A 21,259-nucleotide genomic window follows, 5' to 3' on the forward strand; every position below is an offset into this window, starting at 1 on the left:
GGAGCGTTTTGTTTCTAAGGACCCGGTGCTCCCCGTCTTCACGGCATGTATGAGCCTTGTCTCTGCGGCTTCACTGCTTCAGGAGCCGCGGTCTTTTTTTCTGCCCAGCGCAGGTTCCCGTGTTCTACACGGGCCTTGGCACCTGTGCACCTGTCAGGGGCATGGGCGAGAGACAGAGGTCGGGTGGGTGGGTGAGTGGAGAGGAGGAGGGTTCTGGAAGCCGGCCAGGGAGGGCGCACCTGCTGGGAGGTCCAGGAGGACCTGGGGTCCGTTTGTTACACTCCCCCGGCCTCACGGTTTTGCCTGGCGCGGGCCCTGCCCTAGGGAGTCTCTTCCTTTTCTGCTGGGGAGTGGGCTCTCACCGGTGTCTCGGGCGCCTGGGTGCGCGGCGGGGCAGCATCAGCTGCGGAGGTCCCGGGCTGAGTGCACACGTGTGAACCGAGTGCGTGTCTGCAGCTCACCTTTGGCCGCGGGAAGGAGTACCTGAAGCACATCATGGAGGTGCACAAGGAGAAGGGCTATGGCTGCAGCATCTGCAACCGCCGCTTTGCCCTGAAGGCCACTTACCACGCCCACATGGTCATCCACCGTGAGAACCTGCCGGACCCCAACGTACAGAAGTGAGGCCTCCTGGGCGGGACTCCGGCGTCCGGGGGAGTGCGGAGGGAGGGCTGCTTCCTTGCAGAGAGGCAGGTGCTCTAATAAGCCATCTGGAGCACAGAGCAGCTTCCGTCTCCTGAGGGAGCCCTGGGCCGGGCCAGGTCAGGGGAAGTGCTAGCCTTGCTTGTCCCCTAGGCCATCAGTACCCTCCCAGCTCGCACCCTCTCCTGGACTCACCACATGGGAGGCCGCGTTGCAGGCCTGCCTATATACGACCAGAGACCCTTTCCCCCACAGTAATTAGGTTTCAAGAATGCCGGTCCCACATCTGGCTACAGCCTGTAATCAATGCTGTGTGTCCCAGCATGTCAGCCGACAGTCTTGTTTAAAGCTTATTAGTCTGCTGGGGCTGCCGGGTGGGCAGTGTGAATGCAGAATAGTGTTATCCCAGTGCTGGAGGCCGGAGGTTCTAGATGGAGCAGGGCTGGTTCCTGCTGTGGCGGTGAGCGAGGGTCTGGTCCAGGCCTGTCTCCTTGGCTTTTGGATGCTGCCTTCTCCTTGTGTCCTCGTGGCCTCCCACCTGTGCATTCCTCTGTGTCCATTTATAAGGACACCAGCCATACTGGATTAGGGCCCACCCTAGCGACCTCATTTTTGACTTGACCCCTGTAAGCACCCCATCTCCAAGCACAGTCACGTTCTGAGGTGCTGGGAGCCAGGACTCCATAGTGTGAATTTTGAAGGGGCACAGTTCAGCTCAGACGGAGGCTAACATCTGTGGGTCCCTCGTCACCCACGTATCCGTGGCACCATTTTAGCCCACCTGCTGTTAGAGGCGCTTAGGAAAGTGCATCCTGCTGCTGCGGACCCCGCAGGGCCGTGTGGCCAGTCCTGAGGCTGCATCTGGTTTCAGGTACATTCACCCCTGCGAGATATGCGGGCGGATCTTCAACAGCATCGGGAACTTGGAGCGGCATAAGCTCATCCACACAGGTAGCCTTTCGCAGGAGGATGCGGTGCCCGCGCTGCGGGAGCCCCTCCCGCCCCTCCAGCACCGCCCTGGTCCCCGTGCTGCTCCTGGCGGAGGGCTCCGCGCGGGCCCTGCTCCCAGCTGCGGGTGGGGCCATGCCTCTCCTTCATGTGGTGCCCACGGGTAAGGAGTTCCAGGTTTGCAAGTTGGACGTGTTTGCTTCCCAGGGGTGAAAAGCCACGCCTGTGAGCAGTGTGGGAAGTCCTTTGCCAGGAAGGACATGCTGAAGGAGCACATGCGCGTGCACGACAACATCCGCGAGTACCTGTGCGCCGAGTGCGGGAAAGGTGAGTGCGGGCGCCCTCCGGCGGCGGCGGCGGCGGCGGCGGCGGCGGCGGCGGCGGCGGCGGGGAGAGGCGCGCGGGCTGCGGCGGGGGTCGCTCAGACCTGAGTCGTTTTAAGGAAGACAAAACGTGAAGTCTTTAAGTGAGGATCCAGATGAAAAATAAAGCAGCCAAAGGTAGAAAGACGGCATAAAATCAAGGCACAAGTAAACCGTTTTAAAAGTAGGGAAATGGTGCAGCGTATGATTGTTTAAAGTCACCATATGGCCTGAGTGTAGATACAGAATCGTCCCTGGTAGTGACTACTGACTAGAACCAGCTGTTTATTAAGACGCGGATTACTGTGGCCTTTATTCTGAGCGGGTGAAATTAGTTAAATCTATTAATAAAATATCTGACATCAGTAAGTGTAATGAGGGGAAAAAAGATAATCCCAGTACCTGGTAAAATTTTAACCCATTTCTGTTTAAAAACAAACCCAAACTGTCAGGAAGCCCCGGAGCAGTGGGTTTTTCTCTGGCGGCTTCTAGCGGCGCCTGGCGCTGTGTGCAGGGGGCAGTGGCAGGGCCACCCCCACTCGGTGACAGGATAAGCCAGAGTCAACTGCTTTGCCATCAAGATCTTTTTAAAATTTAACGTTCAGTTTTATTTGTTCCTTTATTTTTTTTTTTAAATTAAACAGAAAAGTTTGAAGGAAACACCAACACCCTGGAATTCCATTCACTGGATAACCCCCATGAGACAGATAAGATTACGTGTAAAAGGCTAAAAGAATTAAATGCAGAGAAAAGCAGAAAGTGGAAAGTTCTCTCTCCCCCGACCCTGGGCCCCAGTTCTAGAAGTGACAGTTTCTCCTCCGTTCTCCAAAATAGCTCTGTGCGGCATGTAGATTATCTGATTGAAAAAGCACCTAGCTGAAAAAAAATTTTTTGAATGACACAAATGGGTATGCCAAATAAAGTTATCCCCACCTCGGATCTCAGTAACAACCTTCAAAAGAACCCTTTAATCCTTGGCATGAACATTTCTAGAGGTTTCTCCACGTGTCTTAGTGACGGCCATGCTAGCTGGGGCTCCAGTGCCGTCTTTGCCCCAGCTCTTCCAGCCTTTCCCCCTAGGGCGAGAATGGGGTAGACCTGGGGTGGGGGTGGGCCCCCAGGTGGGCAGGGGGCAGCCACACCTGAGCCCTGGGTGCAGCTCATCAGGCCAGGCAGGGCGGAGGGCCCAGAGGTCAGGGTCACGTCTTGTATTAGATACACTTTTATATTTGAAATGTATTGAATGTTCAGTTTCAGGATTTCTGAACACTTCCAATAAAATGCTGGTGTCAGTACTTGGGTTACCATATTCATTGTACATAATCCTCAAATAAAATGTCGGTGGTTGTTTTGCTTTCACATTCTGGTCACTGGCACGTGCAAGCAGCTGCTTGCGCTTCCCTGTTCTTTCCGTACCTTGCTTTTTATTTACTTAAGTATCCAGCATGGTGATCTTTTCGTATCAGAACAGGCAAATACTGCCCTAATTTTTCTCTCAAAACCTTGGCAAGTTTCCTTCCTGTGGATCCTGCCACCAGACCGTTTTATTTAGGTACTCGGGGTTTTTTGGTGCGCAGTCTTTCATCACTGCAGGCGGTGTTGCAGGAAGTGCTCTCGCATATTGTTACTTTAGATTATTTCCCTAAAAATTCTAGACCCGACTAGGCCTTGTTCCAGCGAGGGGCTGTAGAAGTGATGTGAGCCGCGCCACCTGCACCACGCCCCGTGGGTTCCGTGTGGAGCATTCGTAGCCGGGGATACACGGGAAAACACCTTGTTCAGAACACGGTGTGCCGTGAGGCACTCAGGACAGACCCCCCTGGTGGCTGGGCGACCTGTGTGGGGAAACCGCCAGGCCCTGAGCGGTGGAAGGGGTGCCCGTTCCAGGTGCGGGAATTCTCGGTGCTTAAAAAATACCTGTTTTCCCCGGAGTGAGATGTGAGCGTGGCGCAGACTGAGTCACATCCCCGCAGAGAGCGCCTGACGACTTCCACCACGTGGCAGCCACATTTACTTTAAAACTGCTCAAGGTATTTTTTTAAATAGAGAAAGATGAGCATGATTGATGCTGGCTGTGATGGGGAGGTCAGAACGGGGGTGAAATTTATTGTGTCTTTCCTCCTGTGCATTTTCTGTGTTTTTTAGAACCATGTGTACTTCTGTAGTTTAGGGTAAGTTCATTTTAGACATACGGGGAGAAAGCGACTGGTTTAGGGCGGGACAGCAAAGACCTTTCTGTTCATTTACTCCCTGGGTGCTGACCCAGCGTAAAATGTGTGCGAGTATCTGCCACTGCACTGCTTGTGACAGAGGACAGCCTGAAACACCAAGGGATTAATGACATCGGCCTCTGGGCCTTTGCACTGGCTTTTCCCCCACTAGGAATGCTGTTCCCCCAAGTAGCTCTCAGCCCCCTCCCACACTTCTTCCAGGCCACTTTTTTAGATGCCCTGAGGCCCCACGTTATGAGCCAGTGCCAGGCTGCCTCCACGCGCTCCATCCCCACCCCTGCTTTATCCTGCTCGTCTTTCCCTCATGTGATGCTCTGCCTTCGCTTGTTTGCCCCCCTCCACATGAAGCTGGGGACTCAGTGTGGCTCACTTCTCAGCCTCCAGCACTTGGAGCAGTGCCGGCCTGTGGCAGGAGCTCAGGGGTCTGTTAATGAGCAAATGCAAGCCATGAAAGCAATGCGAGGGTCAGGTTCATCTTGGCTGAACGAGTACCAAATGATGAGGCCAACAGAGGTGGACAGAGGGTGGGGATTGGGAGATGTGAAGCTGCTCAGGGTGCTCCCAGGAGTGTGTCCGGCGCCAGTGTGACCTGGGAGGGTGGTCCCGGCTGCCCGAGCTCACGCTCTGGGCCGACCTCTTGTTGCCTGTAGTTTTTTTCACTATGAGTGTGTAATTTTTTTTTAACCCCAAAGATAAATAATTTTTTAAGGGTCCCCCTCGCCTCTAGCCCCTGGAGCCCCACACCCTCCCTTCCTGTGCAGCATCGCTCACCTAGTGGGTCTCCCTGGCTCAGACCCTCCATCCCTAATTCAGACCCTGAGCCAGGGTCACCCCTTCTTCAGCACCTGACTTAGTGAGGTTGTAGCTCATTTCATCGCCTTCAGCAAAGGTTGACTTTGTGACATTAAACTAAAGGTAGGTTAAAGTCCGTGTTTAGCCTTAGAGCTTCTAATCTTCATTAACGTTTACGTCATCAAGATCAACAGCAAACCTCAGGAGACCTGGACGTGGCTTGCCAGAAGATTTGGTTGGGTCCCAGTGGTTAGTTTGGCACATTTCCCCACCGCTCCCGTTGTTGGCGAGCACTGACCATCAGGGCTGGGCGGGCACTGACCAGATGGGCTGGCCAGACGTCGACAGTAAATCCCTAAGGGCCTCTGAGGGCACCGCTGCTCGCCTCGCCACTGATGGAGGGGTCGTCTTGAAGGCGTGTCCCCTGCACCCTGTCCTTCCTCTTTTCGGGTTCCACACTCACCCAGACCTGTGCCTGCCCTGGGGGCTGGGGGGCGGGGCTGGGGCACATGCTCTGTCGGAGGTGGGCGGACACTGGAGGGGGTGCAGGGGGCAGGAACTGTCAGTGGGCGGGGCGTGGGCACTGTCGGTGGGCGGGGCGAGGGGCGGGGCGTGGGCACTGTCGGTGGGCGGGGCGCGAGGCCAAGTGGGCACCGTCGGGGTGTCTGCGGGCGCCAGCTCCGGGCGGCCCTGGAAGCCGCAGCGCGCTGACCTGCTTCGCCCCGCAGGCATGAAGACCAAGCACGCGCTGCGCCACCACATGAAGCTGCACAAGGGCATCAAGGAGTACGAGTGCAGGGAGTGCCACCGCAAGTTCGCGCAGAAGGTCAACATGCTCAAGCACTACAAGCGGCACACGGGTGAGTCGCGCTTCCCAGCCTGGCGAGGAAACGGCACCGGGAGAACCGCCGCTGCTCCTCACTGTCTTAAGCTCCCGACAGGCTGCAGTCTTTCTGGCCGAGCCCCCAAGAGTCGGTTAAGTAGCCGATTTCTCAGAAGCTACTCCTCCCCACCGGCGCCCTGCATCCCTGCACACGCCAGGGGAGCCCAGGTCACCCCGCAACTTGTGGTCCTCAGTGTCCTAACCTTCCGCTCGGCCATTTCCCTGCAGGAGCATGTGCCCAAGCACAGACCGGGGCCCAAGCCCTGTGTGCACACTGATGATCATGTCGTCGTCCAGACAGGAGACACTGGGCCATCTTCAGTGTCCATCAGTAGGGCAGTGGCTAAATTGTGGTGTGTCTGCCAGAAAGGACAATGCGTTTCTTACAAGTGATGAGATGTATATGTTAATTTACATAGAAATTTATGATACAGTGGGAGAAAAGCTGGCCTATACAGCAAATGAGTTCATTTTTTATGAAACGTTTGTATGTGGGTAAATGTGTGTGTGTAACAGAGAATTCAGATAGATGTCGTATGAGAGAAGGTTGTCCCTGGGTGATGGAGTGGGTCTGAAGTTCCTGGCAGGAGCCTCTAGTTGCTTCCGTGTCCTCTCTAAAATGGACTTGAGGGGGAGGGTACAGCTCAAGTGGTAGAGTGCATGCTTAGCATACACAAGGTCCTGGGCTCAATCCCCAGCCCCTCCTCTAAAAACAAATAAATAGACCTAATTACTTCCCCCCCAAAAAAATAAAAATTTTTTTAAATAAATAAAAAAATAAAATGGACTTGAGTCCTGCCACCGCCTGGCCCGGCCCTGGAGTGCCAGCCCCCACATCACTGGACTTCCACAAAAGTGTGCAGCCCTCTTCCTGGAGAAGCTCTCACTCCCCTGGGACTGGGTCCTGCGCCTCCTCCAGGGTCTCATGACCCTCCACCCACTGCCACGCCACTGGGGTGTAGTGGCCTCTGTCCTTCTGGCCTCCAAGAGCCACAGTGAGCGCAGGGTCTGGAGAACGAGGGGCTCAATCAAATACAGGACCGAGACGAGTAGACCTTGAGAACCACTTGCCTGGTTTCCATTTGGCAGGGTGGGTGGGGGGGGTCTTTGTTTAAAAGGTGCTCTGAGGGTCCACCTTCTCCTCAGTTTGGAGAGCGAAGCAGTCTGACGGCTCAGAGCTTCCTTGCCAGTTTGCAGGCAAGCAGGTGACTGATCTGAGCACCCGGGACTGAATGAATCAGAGTGTCATGAATGGGGCTTCTGCCTTCCTTGATCACGAGCTGTGTGGGGCAAGCTCATCAAATCAGATTCTGTCCAGCGAGACCCCATGGCAGCCCTCGGGTCCCGGGCTGGAACTGTCCTTGCCGCCCTTCCTGCAGAAGGAGCTCGCCGGGGCACCGGCAGTCAGGTAGCTTCCAAGCCACAGGTCTGCTGGTTGAGGTCTGGAATGGACATTCATTCACTGTCTCTTTTCTCCTGGTCATTTACCCTCCTTCCCCCACCAAGGCCTCTCCAGATATGGAAACGTGTCCACAAGGATAAGACAGCTTCTGTGCGCAGTGAAATAAGAATCATGAAACACGAGAAATTAAGCGTGCCTTTTTCTGCAGGGATTAAGGATTTCATGTGCGAACTGTGCGGAAAGACGTTCAGTGAGCGGAACACGATGGAGACCCACAAGCTCATCCACACGGGTAGGCGCGGTGGGGCGGGTGCAGAGTGTCTGGGGAAGCTGGCTGTGCGAGCAGGGGAGGGACCTCGTGGCTACGATTCTGTTTGTAGACTTTTCCAGAATATTTGGTACTGTTCTGTCTTAATGGGGGCCCCTTACCCCTAAAATTCAGCCCATCAAAACTTTCCAGTACCCATGTGCGAACTGTCAAACACCTGAGCAGCGATGCCGCTCCGGGTTCCACGAGGGCGGAGGCCACACGGCTCTGATGCTTGCTCGTGGCCTGACCGCGGCGGGGGGAGGTGACCTGGCTGGCGACCTGAGCCGCACGTGCAGAGGGTGAGGGGTACTGCGGGCTGAGGGGGAGACCCTGTTCCTGACCCTTCTCTCTTTTCCTCCCATGCATGTGGGAAGTGGGCAAGCAGTGGACGTGCTCCGTGTGTGACAAGAAGTATGTCACCGAGTACATGCTGCAGAAGCACGTGCAGCTCACCCATGACAAGGTGGAGGCACAGAGCTGCCAGCTGTGTGGGACCAAGGTGTCCACCAGGGCCTCCATGAGCCGACACATGAGGCGCAAGCACCCCGAGGTGAGCCGGGGCGGGCGAGCCTCCCTCCCTGGGCCCCACGGCCTGGCCTCCCCTGCCCTGTGAGTCCTCTGCCTCCAGGGCCCCCACCCTCTGGCCCACAGGCCCCTCTCCCTTGCAGGGCTGGGGTCTGACACTCCCCCCTGATGGCAGTGCCTGCACATGGGAGGCACTGAATGAACAAATGGAAACGTTGCTGAAGTTATATTATAAGTTATATACTCTCTGGAATCACAGCAGGACAGGAATACAGCCCTGGCCCTCACCCCTACTCTTCCCTTTGGAGTAACTAAAAAATGAGCAGAGCAGGGGGAGCCCCCCTGTGATGTCAGGGGCCGATTAGAAGGTGGTGTTGAGGACCAAGAGGAAGAAATGGTCCTGGGGCAGGTGGATCTGGGCTCACCTGGAAGCTGGTTCTCAAGGAAGGTCCGGGGCATTAAATAATTCAACATACTTTAAAAAGAAGCACTCTGAAAAACAAAACCAGAAGAAAATGCAGGAAGATAGCTGTCATATCACTGAGAGGGGGAGACTTTCTATGTGCAAAAGGAATGAAAGAAGTTTCAAACATAAGATTTGACCACACAAGCAACATAACACTTAGAACTTCTGCAAGTCAAAAGAATAAGGAAAAGGAAAGCTGAGAAATATGTTAAGATGTTATTACAGTTAACAAAAACTGTTAAAGGCAAAAACCATTCCATGAAAAGAGCCCAAAGAACCCAGTGTGTCCAAGGAGAGGTGATTCATGAAAGAGAAGACACAGGTGGTTAAAACGCAGAAAAAGCCTTTAACACAGGAGGTGCCATTGAATTAGGGGAGATGCTTAAGACTCAAAATGACCATGCTGCTGTCAGGATCTGCTCTGGCCACCGGATGTCCTCCTGGAGGGCAGTGTGACCGTATCTCTCCAGAATTTTACAGATGATTATTTGGACCTCACAGTGTCTGGCCAGAGGAATGTGATTAAGTTAGTGGCAGCTCAGTGATGCGCTTGGCTGTAGACACATTTGCAGAGAATTCTGAATAGAATTGTGAACATTTGTTGTAAGAAAGCAGCACCGCTGTGCGCGCGCTGCGTCCGTGCACACACTCCGGCTTCCACGGTCTGTGTGTTTCCGCGATGCGCACCCACATCATACAGATGAGGTAGGTGGGCGAAGAAGGGACAAAAGTATCACACGGTGGTCTTCTGGTGTTGAAGTTTTGATAATTCCTTATCTTCACGTTGTTCTCCATTTTATATACTTTTCCCCAAAGAACATGGATTGCTTTTGCAATTATAAAAGCACCCCCTGCCTCCTTTGGGTGATAAGTGTGTCTTGTTCTCCTGGAACCCAGCTGTGCCGGCCGCAGCCCGCGCGGCTCCCCCGCCGCATACTCCCAGCCCTTCCCACTCAGCCCGAGGAGCTGGGATTCCAGCAGCTTTGCTCTCCTCACTCCCATCCGTTTCCACCTAGAAGCAGAGCCCGGAGCAGGAGCCCGCAGGGCCAGCCAACAGCGCCCTTCTCTCGGGGCCCTGGGCAGGCGCCGCAGACTCACCCGGGGCCCGAGATGCGGCCGAGAGTGAGCGATTTCCGTTATACGGGGGTTTCTCTAGTTTCACGCCCTCATGGAGCGCGCATGTTGGTTTTTGCAGACAGGATGCGTGATGCGCGTTGTGGGGTGCGGAAGCCTTGCTGCTGCAGAGAAGTGGACACTTGGTCTGGTCGACCCTCTGCAGGGCGGCCTCTCTGGGCCCCTCTCCGCCCACCGCGGGGGGAAATGCAGCAGATGGAGGGCTCCTCTGCCGAGGCTCTGTCTGTTCTCAGCCCCTTTTGTCCCTGAAGCCATCAGCCTCTTTCCCCGGCCGTTCCTCGGATCGTTTGTCTGACCTTTCATTCTCTGTTGCTCAGACAAACACACTGCGGTGCCTGCGGGGATGAGCGCCGGTGCGTCCGGTCCTCCTGGGCCCTCGGTCTAGGGCGCGGGGCGGGGAGCCTCGCAGCCCTGCTGCGGTGCTGGGCATGGACCAGGGTAGGGGCCATCGGAGGCCGGCTCATGTGGTAAGAAGTGTAAACTACTTTCACGTGTTCAGGAACTTTTAGAATTGATGCTATTTTATGACTTAAAGGTGTGGTTGTTCCCTCTGCTTCGAATAACTGTTATGTTAAAAAAAAATTAAAACACAAAGTACTGTCATGTGTGGTCTTATCGCTCAAGAGTAAAGCCAGCAAATGCCTCCGTGGTGGTTGTTCTGTGACATCAGCTTCTGGACTGTGTGACTAGGACACGGATGGTGTCATTGATGATGGAGGTGGTGGTGATGGTGACAGTGGTGAGGTAGTGACAGTGGTGACGGTGATGTGAGGTGGTGACAGTGATGGTGGTGGCAGTAACAGTGGTGACTGGTGGAGGTAGTGACAGTGATACACTGATGGTGACAGTGGCGACAGTGATGGGTGTATTGACAGTGGCAGAGATGGTGGTGACAGTGACTGATGACAATGGTGGCAGTGGTGGAGATAGTGACAGGGGTGATGGGGGTGACAGTGGTGGAGGTGGTGGTGGCAGAGACAGTGGGAGAGGACACGTCAGTGACATCTGGCTGCTTTTACTCAGCTTTGCAGCAGCACAGTCACTCTTGGGTCCTCAGTGTCACGTCAGTATTTGAACTTTAAACAGACACAGCCCTTTTTGTTTGCCGTCCTTTCAGAGAAGGGCCAGCCCTGGGCTTTGAACCTAAGTCCAAAGATGCAGTTCCCAATCGATCGTCCTTCTTAAATACTCCACACCCACAATGTATAGTCTATAATTTCCTGTTCTTAATTTTTTTTTTTTTGACCAAAAATGTAAAGATGCTTGCAAAGCCATTTGGATGAAGAACCCTACAGAGAGTCTGTCATGGTTTTCCCTGAGCTTGTCCAGTTTTTCCGCAGCCAGGTTCCTCCCTTAGCATCTCACCGTCTTCCTGTCCCCCGGGTATTCGGTCCTCTCTGACTTGTGTTCCTTTGTCCACCTGTGATTTAACTCACTTGAGTAATCATGTCACAGGTGCCACTGGCAGGTTCGTGGATGAGGTGCAGGAGGACGGGGAGGGACCGGGGGCCACACGGGGAGTGGGTCACAGTGTGAGGGGCTGCGTGCTGAGGACCCGTCAGCGGTCAGTGTGGGGGAAGGCGGGGGCAGCCGCTTCATCACGAAATTGACTAGTGAAAGTACTTGGACATGTGTCAGGTTAAAAAGTGAGGTGTTTAAGGTGTAAATGTCTTGTTTTCCATGATTCCTTGGAGGACAGGTTTACTGTAATGGACCTTATCCCCTCTGCGCTTGGTTTGAAATAATAAGATTCAGTGGAAACGCACGTTAGTGTGGGACAAAAAAGGGAGGGACTGGACTCCTCCCCCGGCAGAGGACAGGGAGTGACACGTGGACAGGTACGAGGTGACACCCCCGGTGTGGAGCACTGCAGACACTTGGGGGGGGGGACCTGGCAGGAGGGAAGGAGAGGCCCGGACAGGACTCTGGAATCTAGGTTTTCGGGTCCTGAGCAGAGCCAGTGGGGACACGGGTGCCGCTGAGAGTGACAGCCTATCAGCCACGGGTCTGAATCTGGCCTGCCTAGCATCCTGGGCTCACTGCCCTGTGCTCAATCGTAGGTCCTGGCTGTGAGGATCGACGACCTGGACCACCTGCCAGAGACCACAACCATCGACGCCTCCTCTATTGGCATCGTCCAGGTGAGTGCACAGTGGGTGGGCCCTGCGGGGGGCGGGGCGCTGGCCCGGGAACCTCTGACCCGAGCAGCTCCAGCAGGTGTCACGAGCAGCCTGTGGGCGGAACCCCTCCCGTTTCACATTTGCTTCCCTCTCTGTTTTATTGGTTTTATTCGTTACTTATTTATTTATTGTTTTATTACAGAAACTGAAAGTCCCAGGTGCCTTTTAGTTTCTGTAAAAGTTTCTAGAATATCACTTTTCTGAATACTGAATACTGATGTGCCTCATTTTGGAGAATAGATGGCTTATTAGTCAGAGATCCCAAAGATAACAGTCAATAAAGAGAGTGTGTGTGTGTGTGAGTGTGTGTGTGTGTGAGTGTGTGTGTGTGTGTGTGAGTGTGTGTGTGTGTGTGTGTGTGTGTGTAGGGAGAGAGAGGAAATTAGAGAGGCTGATATTAAGGAATTGGCTCCTGTGATTGTGGTTGGTGGGTCCAGAATCTGCCGGGAGGCTGGAGGCCAGAGACCCAGGGAAGAGTTGATGTTGTAGCTCAAGTCCAGTCAGGGAGCAGAATTCCCTCTTCCCCTGGGAACCTCAGTCTTTTTCTCTTAAGGCCGTCACTTGATTGGGCAAGGCCCACCCACATTACAGAGGGTACCCTCTGCTGTACTCAGCAGCCACCGATTTAAAGGTTAATCATGTCTGAAAAATATCTTCACAGCAGCTGGTGTTTGACCCCCCAGCCGGGCACCCAGGCCCAGCCACACTGACGCTTAACATTAACCATCACAGATGGTTTCTAGAAATGCTGAATAGTTAGATTGTTATAAGCAAAATAACTTTTTGTATGTTTGTTTTTGTTTTTTATACCATTTAACCACTTAAAAAAAAAAATAGAGACACTGAGGATTGAACCCAGGACCTCATGCATGCTAATATTAAGCACATGCTCTATCTCTGAGCTCTGCCCTCCCCACCAGCAAAGTAACTTTAATGGTGTTAAGTGAACTTGCTTTTTAAAGGAATTTTTAGTCAATATGTTCACTTAAAAGTTTTGTTTTGATGAGAACACGTCACATTCTCAGTTTTTTTAAAATCGTGTTTATAACTCTGTGCTTTGAGCCGGTGCCTGTAGCGCGGTGCTCGGCTGCAGGGTCCTCTGAGCAGCCGGGCCCCACCCCCCGCAGCGCCCCAGGCCACGCACACCCACTCCTGACGAGGGCAGCCCCTCCGTGGCCTGGCCCGGCTGGCTTCTTCGGGGTCTGCCTGCCCCTGGGTGGGACCAAGTCTCATGGGATGGAACCAGAGGACAAGAGAGGTGGTGGGCAACCAGGTGGAGACCCTTGCCGGCCACCACTACCCAGTGGCCCCTGTGATGCTGTGGGTCAGAAGACCAGCCATACTCAGCAGCTCCCAGAGAAGTGTGCGGGGCACCTGTCTGGGGTGGCCGTTACCCTGGGCCCTGTTTGCTGTCCCCGAAGATGACAACCATCCAGCTCTTTGTTCAAACTCATTCTGATGCAAGACTGTGTCTTTAGTGAGTTTGTTTCAGGCTTGGGGATGAGAGCCTTGATGTGAAAGCATTTTTAGCCTCAGGCTGAGCTCAACAGGGCTGAGAGAGTAGCTTAAAAAATGTGTTTTCAGAGGTGTTTCTAGTTCAGCACAAAACATGGCCTTTAAAGATGTGACTCGTGTCTAATTCCCTTCACTTAAAAACCCAACTGAAACCAACAGAAAGTTGCCCCGATCCTTAGATGTGCAGGTGAACAGACAAGCTGTGGTCACCTGGTGTCCAGGGTGGGTGCCGGGACACGCTGGACCCACGGGGCACAACCCCTTGCCCCCTCCACTTTGTCGAACCTTCTCTTCCTGCAGCCCGAACTGAGTCTAGAGCAGGAAGATCTGGCCGAAGGCAAGCATGTGAAAGCCGCCAGGAGGACTCACAAGAGGAAACAGAAACCAGAGGAGGCAGCGGCGGCGGCAGGGGCCACAGGGCCTGAGGATGCCACCTTCAGCGAGTACCCGGAGAAGGAGGCCACGTTCTCGGGCGGCGTGGGCGACGAGACGGACTCCGCTGTGCAGAGCATCCAGCAGGTCGCTGCTTCCGGTGCTGAGTCCGGGGCCCCGGGCGGGCGCGGGAGGCCGGCCTGCGCCGCACAGCGCGCTGACCTGCCCGCCGCGCCGCGGCCCCCAGCTGCGACCGGCACGCGCCCAGCTCCCCCGTAAGGGTTTCCCAGCTTAGGCCCCGAAGAGCAGCCTGACGTCTGTTCCAGTGTGTCGAGGACAGCCCGCCTGCCAGGCTGGGGATCGGGGTGTCTCTAGTTTGGGGAGGGAGGGCCTGACCCCGCCCACCAAGGCCTGGCTGGGAGGGTGGTGGGCGGCCAGTCTGCTGCTTTTTTTTTTTTAATTGAAGTGTAGTTGATTGACAAGGCTAGTTTCAGGTGCACAACAAAGTGATTCAGTTACCCATACACAGTCATAGATAAGTTTTCTTTTCAGATTCTTTTCCATTATATGTTATTTTCAGTCTGCTGCTTTTAGTGGAAGCTGCCGCTTTACTGAACCTCCCTGCGTCGGTCCCGAGGCCCCGGCTCCTCGCTGGCGTGTCTGACGCCGCCTCATGACTGGCACGGGCCTCCTAGATGCAGTCGTTCTGCGTTTCCGGGTCCCTTCGTCCCCCCCAGGAAGGAGCAGTGCTTCCTTTTTCATTTCTTACCTCTGGGCACCGCACGTTTGTTTCCTGCCCTTCTCAGCTTTACTGTTGGGATTTCCACCGACCAACAGCACTTCCCAGAAGTGGAAAGAAAGTGAAGACTCTGCTCTGGTTTTCTCATCACTTTTCTCTATTTTTTCTCTAGCCACTGAAATTCTTTGTTTCTCGGTTCCAGCTGATGACCACTCTGAGTGTATCTGACCGTTGTCTCTCTTGTTTACTGGAATTCTTTTTTCAGGAAAAATGAACTTGGTCTGATCTTTCACCCGAAGGTGCTCCCTGACCTCCTCCCTCCGGGCCAGGCGTGCAGTGAATCCAGCACCGTCAGACAGGCCCCTGTTGCAAAGTGCAGCGCGGGCAGCTTCTTGTGGTCTCCATTCTGCAGAGACTGTTAACTGTCCTGTGTCATGTGTGACTCTTGCAGGTGGTGGTGACACTGGGCGACCCCAACGTGACCACCCCGTCCAGCTCCGTCGGCCTGACCAACATCACCGTAACCCCCATCACCACTGCGGCCGGCACTCAGTTCACCAACCTGCAGCCAGTGGCAGTCGGGCACCTCACCACCCCGGAGCGCCAGCTGCAGCTGGACAACTCCATTCTGACCGTGACCTTTGACACAGTCAGCGGCTCTGCCATGTTGCACAACCGCCAGAACGACCTCCAGATCCACCCCCCACCCGAAGCCTCGAACCCGCAGTCTGTGGCGCACTTCATCAACCTGACCACCCTGGTCAACTCCATCACGCCCCTGGGGGGCCAGCTCGGGGAGCAGCACCCGCTCACCTGGCGTGCGGTGCCCCAGACTGACGTCCTGCCCGCCCCGCAGCCGCCAGCCCCGCAGCCGCCGCCGGCCCAGCCCCCAGTGCCCGCCGAGCAGCAGCCACAGATGTACAGCTACTGAGATGCCTGGCGGGGACCTCAGGACCAGAACTGCAGATGAGGGGGGTTGTTGGGGTATTTTTTTGAGATTTGTTTGCTGGATACCAAACAAAGGAACACCATGTTGCAATGTAAGGAAGGTTGACTTAGCTTTTGCAGAACGATCTCCAAATCCCCCAGCAGCCGTCAGTCTGTCAGCCTAACTCAAGAAGTGACCCCGGGTGGCCAGTGGTCCCCTGGAGCTGCTCGGGCTCTTCCCGGTGAAGCGACGCCCTCGGGCTTCCCTGCCCCGACAGTGATGGACACAGGGCTTGGGAAAGCGAAACAGAAAGAGAAGCAGCATCTCAAGAGGCGAGAGACAGGTTATTAGGAAGCTCAGTGGTTGGGTGCATTGCATTTTTTTCCTCTAGAGCTCAGTTACCGTGTTTAAACGGAGACGGGGTTCACACGTGGCAGCACAGTCTTCTCCTGGCTTCGGGACTTTTTTGCCAATGAGCAGATAGAAGTTCCAGTTATACTGATTCTCTTCGCAATTTGAGTTGAGTCCAGTTTGTTCCACAACTTCAGGCCGAAACCGTGTGAGGAGATGGGTCACAGGAGGTCACTGGCCAAGGCTTTTTAGTAACAGAATTCGGGAATTGATTTTCAGTCTGTCTATTTTTTAACTTTATCTCAAGCATATATTGCCTATTTGAGACTCTGCTGTGCCCTACTGGTTTATACTTTGCTGTGCAGGAGTCGTTTGCACTGTAGGACCGTGGTCCACATCCAGTTCTACACAGCTGCCCCAGCGAGGAGGACACAGCTCCGAGCATCGCCTGAGCCTCGCGCTGTCCCTGCTGGAGGCTCCTTGGGGCCGTCTCAGGATCTCTGCCATCCAAATATATTTATTATGGCTGAGGCTCAGCCAGAATCCCCTAAGCTGAAGAACAGGGAGGAAATTCCTCTTTTCTTTCTGTTTCAACTTTAATTCCAAAGGTTGATGTGTTTCAAGACCAATTTTCTATAAAAATGTTGAGCGAGCTTGGTTTTTCTGAAATACAAAGGTGGTGCTGTCTCCTGCCAAGCAGTAGGAAAGTGGGAGAGGTTATTAGCTGACCAGCAGATGCCTCAGCCCCCCTAGAGTGAATGACTGTGCTGAGTGGTGGCAGCTCCGCTCCCCCGGGGACACGGGCTTTCGCACATGTGTGGCCATCTCAGAGGCAGTGGCTGAGGCTCGGGGCCATCGAGGTGGCGGTCAGTAGCCAGCCCTCCTACTGCCCAGCCGGGGAGACAGGAAGGACGCTTGATTTTCATTCTCCTGACGCTCTAACGCTGCCCAGAGTGCAGTGTTACATTTGCCTTGTTTTGTCCTGACCACTTTGTCCCAGAGCCTGTGCTTGGGGGACCATCCTGAGGAGATGCTGACAGTGAGTCAGGAGTGGATAAGCAAGGCAGAGTAACCTTGTGCTGCCGGTGAGGCTACGGACAGACGTCCCCCGCACTTCGCTTTGTTCCAGAGAGCAAGGTTGTGAGGCGAGGGCCAGGCCTGGACTTGCTGCAGTGCCCTCGTGAACTAAGTCCATCCCCCGCGCAGCACGAGAAAGGGGGCTTTGGAATTCACCCTCCACACGCACAGCTCATCCGTCACTCCCGACTCTCACCTCTCCGTTGAATTAATCGTGGGGGATTGTTTGACTTTTAATTTATGATAATTATTTTTATGTTATTTATGTATATAATTAACTGCTTTATCCATAATGGTTTCATCAAATGAACTTGGGCTAGGGATGATAAAATACTGTCTCCCTTCTCCAGAGGTAAGTGGTCCAGGTGTCTGTGGAAGCGTCAGGAGCGCCAAGGTTCCTAAGGTATTTTTTTTTAAATCACTGACGGTTTCTTTTAGCATCTGCAGAACATAAAGGGAGAATGACCAACTAAAACAACCGAACGTGGTTAGACACCTGCTAGCATTTATCTTTTATTCCTCCTCCCTATGAAATAAAGGCCTTTTAAATCACAGTTTTATTTTTTTAAAAGAAGTTGTTTTCGTGCCTAGAGTAGGAATGCAGCAAACATGTTTAAAGAACCTAATTTCGGTTGTGTGGGCCCAGGGACCTCCCACTGTTTATTTAAATACACAGATGTGTAATAATACTTCTTGTTATAGTAAGTGAGAACTCTTAAGTAAAGATCAAATTTACTCCTGAGTTTTCTGTAGAAATATTTGGTCCTAATAGGGTCACTGTGTGAGGCAGAGTAGGTTCCTGTTGTCCTAAAACTGGCTGTGAATTTGCATATTAGAAACTGGGGCGGGGAACAAAAGTACTTCTGGGCCAAAAGAGCTATCACTGTAGAGTGTTTCGCACACTTACCACTGTTTACTCATGGAAAGTATTTAATTTTTTTTAACTGAGCCCAGGGGCACAGCTGTAGCCATGGGTGGACATTGGATCGAGCCATTGTGGCCCGTGAGCTCTGTGACTCCCCCCGGGTTACTCTAAATTAATAAACAGAAGAACTCGCTGTTGGCCTGTGAATTTGTAAAGTTGGGTTGCTCTGTGCCACACAGAGGTCCACGGGCACCAGGGCTTGGGAGGGAAGGGCCCAGAGGGTGTGTGTCTTAGAGCTGGACCCCAGGGTACCGCCACCTAACGTGGATTGCGTGTCCCTGGGCCAGGAGGGCACGGAGCCCTCGAGTAGGATGTGTCCTCGGGGCCCGGGAGGCAGACGCACAGACCTTACACGTTCTTCCCGGTCTCGGCACCCAAAGCTCATGGCTTCCAGCTCAGGGCGGTGGTGGTGACTTTCCTGGTTGGATTCTGAAAGGCGTCAAGGCTGAGAAGTCATGTTGTCTTGTGTCCTGTCAGTTTGATTGATGGCCAGTCTGAGGTGCCAGGACCTGTGTTTCCTACCTGCTGGCCCTCTGCTCAGGCTGCCCATTCCGGGTAGTGGACACGTTGGTCTATTTTGAGAACGGGCGTTAATTCCTGCTACAGTTCAGACCCAGTGAAATGTCTGGATTATTTTAAATGACCCAAACACTTAAAATAATTGGGATATTGAGATATCAGAAGCTTTCACAAGGTTTTTTTTTTTTTTTTTTTAATCAGGTGGATGTAGTGTTTTTTGCAAAGTTTAGCTTGAGAGACTGGACACAAAAAAAGATGAGTAGTGGGAAAGAGGGGCGAACTTCTAAGCAAGGTGGTTCTTTAGGCAGGTGGCCTGGAACCATCTCGTACTTTACTGATCAAATATTAAATGATGGAGTAGTCACTTTAAAGTTACGCGACGCCTGAAGTGTCCTCCCATCTTCTGAGGGCTTGAGCTCTGGGAACGTCGTCGTCGGTGCTCCAGTTGTATTTTAGAGGACAGCTGGGAGCTGGGAGGGGGATTCACTCCCTGAACATCCAGCAAAGTGTGAGCACCTTCTTGTACATCCTTTCACACGCGCTCAAAGCAAATCCGAGTGGGTGGCGGAGACGCCCGGTCCCTGACTCCTTCCTCTCACAGCTTTCACGTCTGGCCTGAGTGCCTCGGCGTCACAGGTTCCTAGTTCTGGGGAGACAGGCAAGAACGATCTGACCTACCCAGAAGCCACCCCGAGTTGCCCGCACACAGAGCTGGCTGGGACCCTCCCTCCCACCTAAGCCCTGGCGCCCATGGACCTGAGGCTTCCCCTCCCTGAGCTGGGGACTGCGACTCCCTGGGGGCCCCGCGGTCACACCTGAGGGAGGGCCCTCCGCACCCAGACTGCTCGGAGCCAAGCCGCCTGCTTTTTCCCGTTGACGGGTCTGCCTGCCCACATTTGCTCTGTAAAGAGGGAGACAGACCCACTCTTTATGGGAAGTGTCCCTTCAGTGGGACACAGACCCACCCTGTGCCTCTGCGGGGAGCCGGCCCAGGGCACTTCCCCGGAAGAGGGAGGGTGGGGGACCCGGGCCTGGGTGCCCGCTGGTTACTGCCTGTCCCACGTGGGACTTGCCGCTCCTCCGGGGCGCGGCTGCGTCCCCCCTGGTTTGAGCATCTCCAGCTTGGCCTCATGCCAGAGCTGCTCTCTTCTCTTTTGAGTTTTCGCCACAAAACAGGGCAGCAAGTTCATGAAGGAAAGAGAGGGATCTATCACCATGCTGCAGGAACTGCTCTGGAAATAAGAAGGCTGCACCCTCTGTTTTTCTGAACCGATCTGGGGGTCAGGGAGGGGTGGGGGCTGGCCACAATCAGGATTGGCCACTGTGTCGCTGTGTCGTTGGTGCATGGCCATCCTTCCCAGTTCATCCCCACCCGAACGTCTCCCAGGACCATCAGGCTCACACGTCTGGCCCTGGCCCCAAACCTGGTTCTCCCCCCTGTCCCCATCACAACCGACAGCCCTGCTGTCCATCTATTCACAGCAGTGGGAAACCCAGACCATCCCACGGTTACACCCCAGTGCCTCTGGACCTGTCCAGGTGCCACCCTCTCCAAGTTCCCAGCTGACAACCCCTAAGGGGCCACCCAGACCCCTACTGGCCCTGGGAGTCTGTTCATAGCAGGGCCTCCATGGCCCTTGTAAAGGTGTCATTCTATGTGTTACCCACGCACTGAGGGTAACATCCTCCAGCAGATTCTAAGTGCTCTCTTGACATGACCTCATCCTTCCTGAGGCTTTGGGGCTGCAGGGGCTGGCCCTGCCTCCCCCAACCCCAGCCCTCCCCCAGATCTCTGCACACCCAGTGCCCTGACCACTATTGCTATCCCTTCAGATCTCGGCTCAAACGTCACTGCCTCAGGGAAGCCCCCCACATCCTCCAGAGCCCTCACTTCCTGCTCTGCTAGCAAGCACAGCACTCACCAGTTGGCAGTTACACTGACTATTGACTCATGGTAGGAATTCGCTCACATCTGCGCCTCCCTGCTGCACCGTAAGCTCAGGAGGGAGGGGACCCTGCTTTCTCTCACCCCTCCAGCATTATCCCTGGGTCCCCAGGCACAGCGAGCCTGACGCAGAGATTAAGAGGCAGTGTTTTTCCTAAGTGTTGAGAGAAAACATACTTCCTTGGCCACCAAAACTTTAGCACCAAAAAAAATCCTGAATTTATTATATCCAGTTGGAATTATCCCTTGACATTGCTAAGTCTTCATGAGACTCCTGGAAATCCTAATCTCGGATGATTTAATCTTATTACTAAGATCATTAATTCTTTGACTTTGTTATGATTTTGCCCCTTGTTAGCAAGTAGTAGAATATGATTAGCCAAGACTTCTGATTTTTCACGCGACCTAAACGATTAATGGCAGCTGACCGTCCAGTAGCAAACGGTTCTTTCCCTATGACAAGTGCCCTTGGTTATGTTAAATGGCCACGTGATAGAAATGGTAGAAGAAAAGACACTCGCTTGACACAATCGTATAAGCCTCGTGCCTGAAACCGCAGCGCATTTTCGCAGACCTGGAGGCACACGTCAGCGTTCGAGCACAGAAGCTGGGGAAGCATTACCGCGCCTGATCTGCTTTCAAAAATCATTCTCCATGGACTGCTCCCCGGGCACGCAAGCCCCCTACGTAACTTCCTCGTACCCTCGCTGGGACGGTCTGTTGGAGACTTGATGAATGGAATAAAAGAAGCATGGAAACGTCTAATAAACGCCATCGTGAAAATAACACGCGTGCCTCATGTCCCTGGTATCCCAGTCCCCGAGCAAAGATCTTTCCACGCAGATGGTTGTCGTTACGGCAGGTTGCACACCGACTTTTCTAGTTCTTTAGAAACTGAGAGCTGAAAGCTGTGTCCCAGATTTCCAGTTTGCATGTACGTCTCGGAAGCATCAGCAAAAATATACAACTGAAAGTCGTTGCATTTAAAGACCCCACATGTCAGTTAAGGGTGA

At 53.9% G+C, this 21,259-nt stretch overlaps 1 protein-coding gene across 3 annotated transcripts in view; it reads left to right on the forward strand.

Annotated features, from left to right (window-relative positions):
- PRDM15 (PR/SET domain 15) overlaps positions 1–17,915 on the forward strand; it is a 51,537-nt gene extending 33,622 nt beyond the window's left edge. For all 3 annotated transcript variants that reach the window (XM_074350604.1, XM_074350541.1, XM_074350657.1), the window contains 9 exons: positions 457–620; positions 1,514–1,593; positions 1,798–1,917; positions 5,704–5,835; positions 7,469–7,552; positions 7,945–8,120; positions 11,756–11,836; positions 13,691–13,909; positions 14,953–17,915. In XM_074350604.1, coding sequence (XP_074206705.1) covers positions 457–620; positions 1,514–1,593; positions 1,798–1,917; positions 5,704–5,835; positions 7,469–7,552; positions 7,945–8,120; positions 11,756–11,836; positions 13,691–13,909; positions 14,953–15,432 — 1,536 coding nt within the window. In that variant the 3' untranslated portion in view covers positions 15,433–17,915. The remainder of the gene's footprint in view (positions 1–456; positions 621–1,513; positions 1,594–1,797; positions 1,918–5,703; positions 5,836–7,468; positions 7,553–7,944; positions 8,121–11,755; positions 11,837–13,690; positions 13,910–14,952) is intronic.
- Positions 17,916–21,259: the final 3,344 nt, after the last annotated feature.

The sequence above is a fragment of the Camelus bactrianus genome, chromosome 1 (assembly GCF_048773025.1).
Source record: "Camelus bactrianus isolate YW-2024 breed Bactrian camel chromosome 1, ASM4877302v1, whole genome shotgun sequence".
Classification (NCBI taxonomy): domain Eukaryota; kingdom Metazoa; phylum Chordata; class Mammalia; order Artiodactyla; family Camelidae; genus Camelus; species Camelus bactrianus.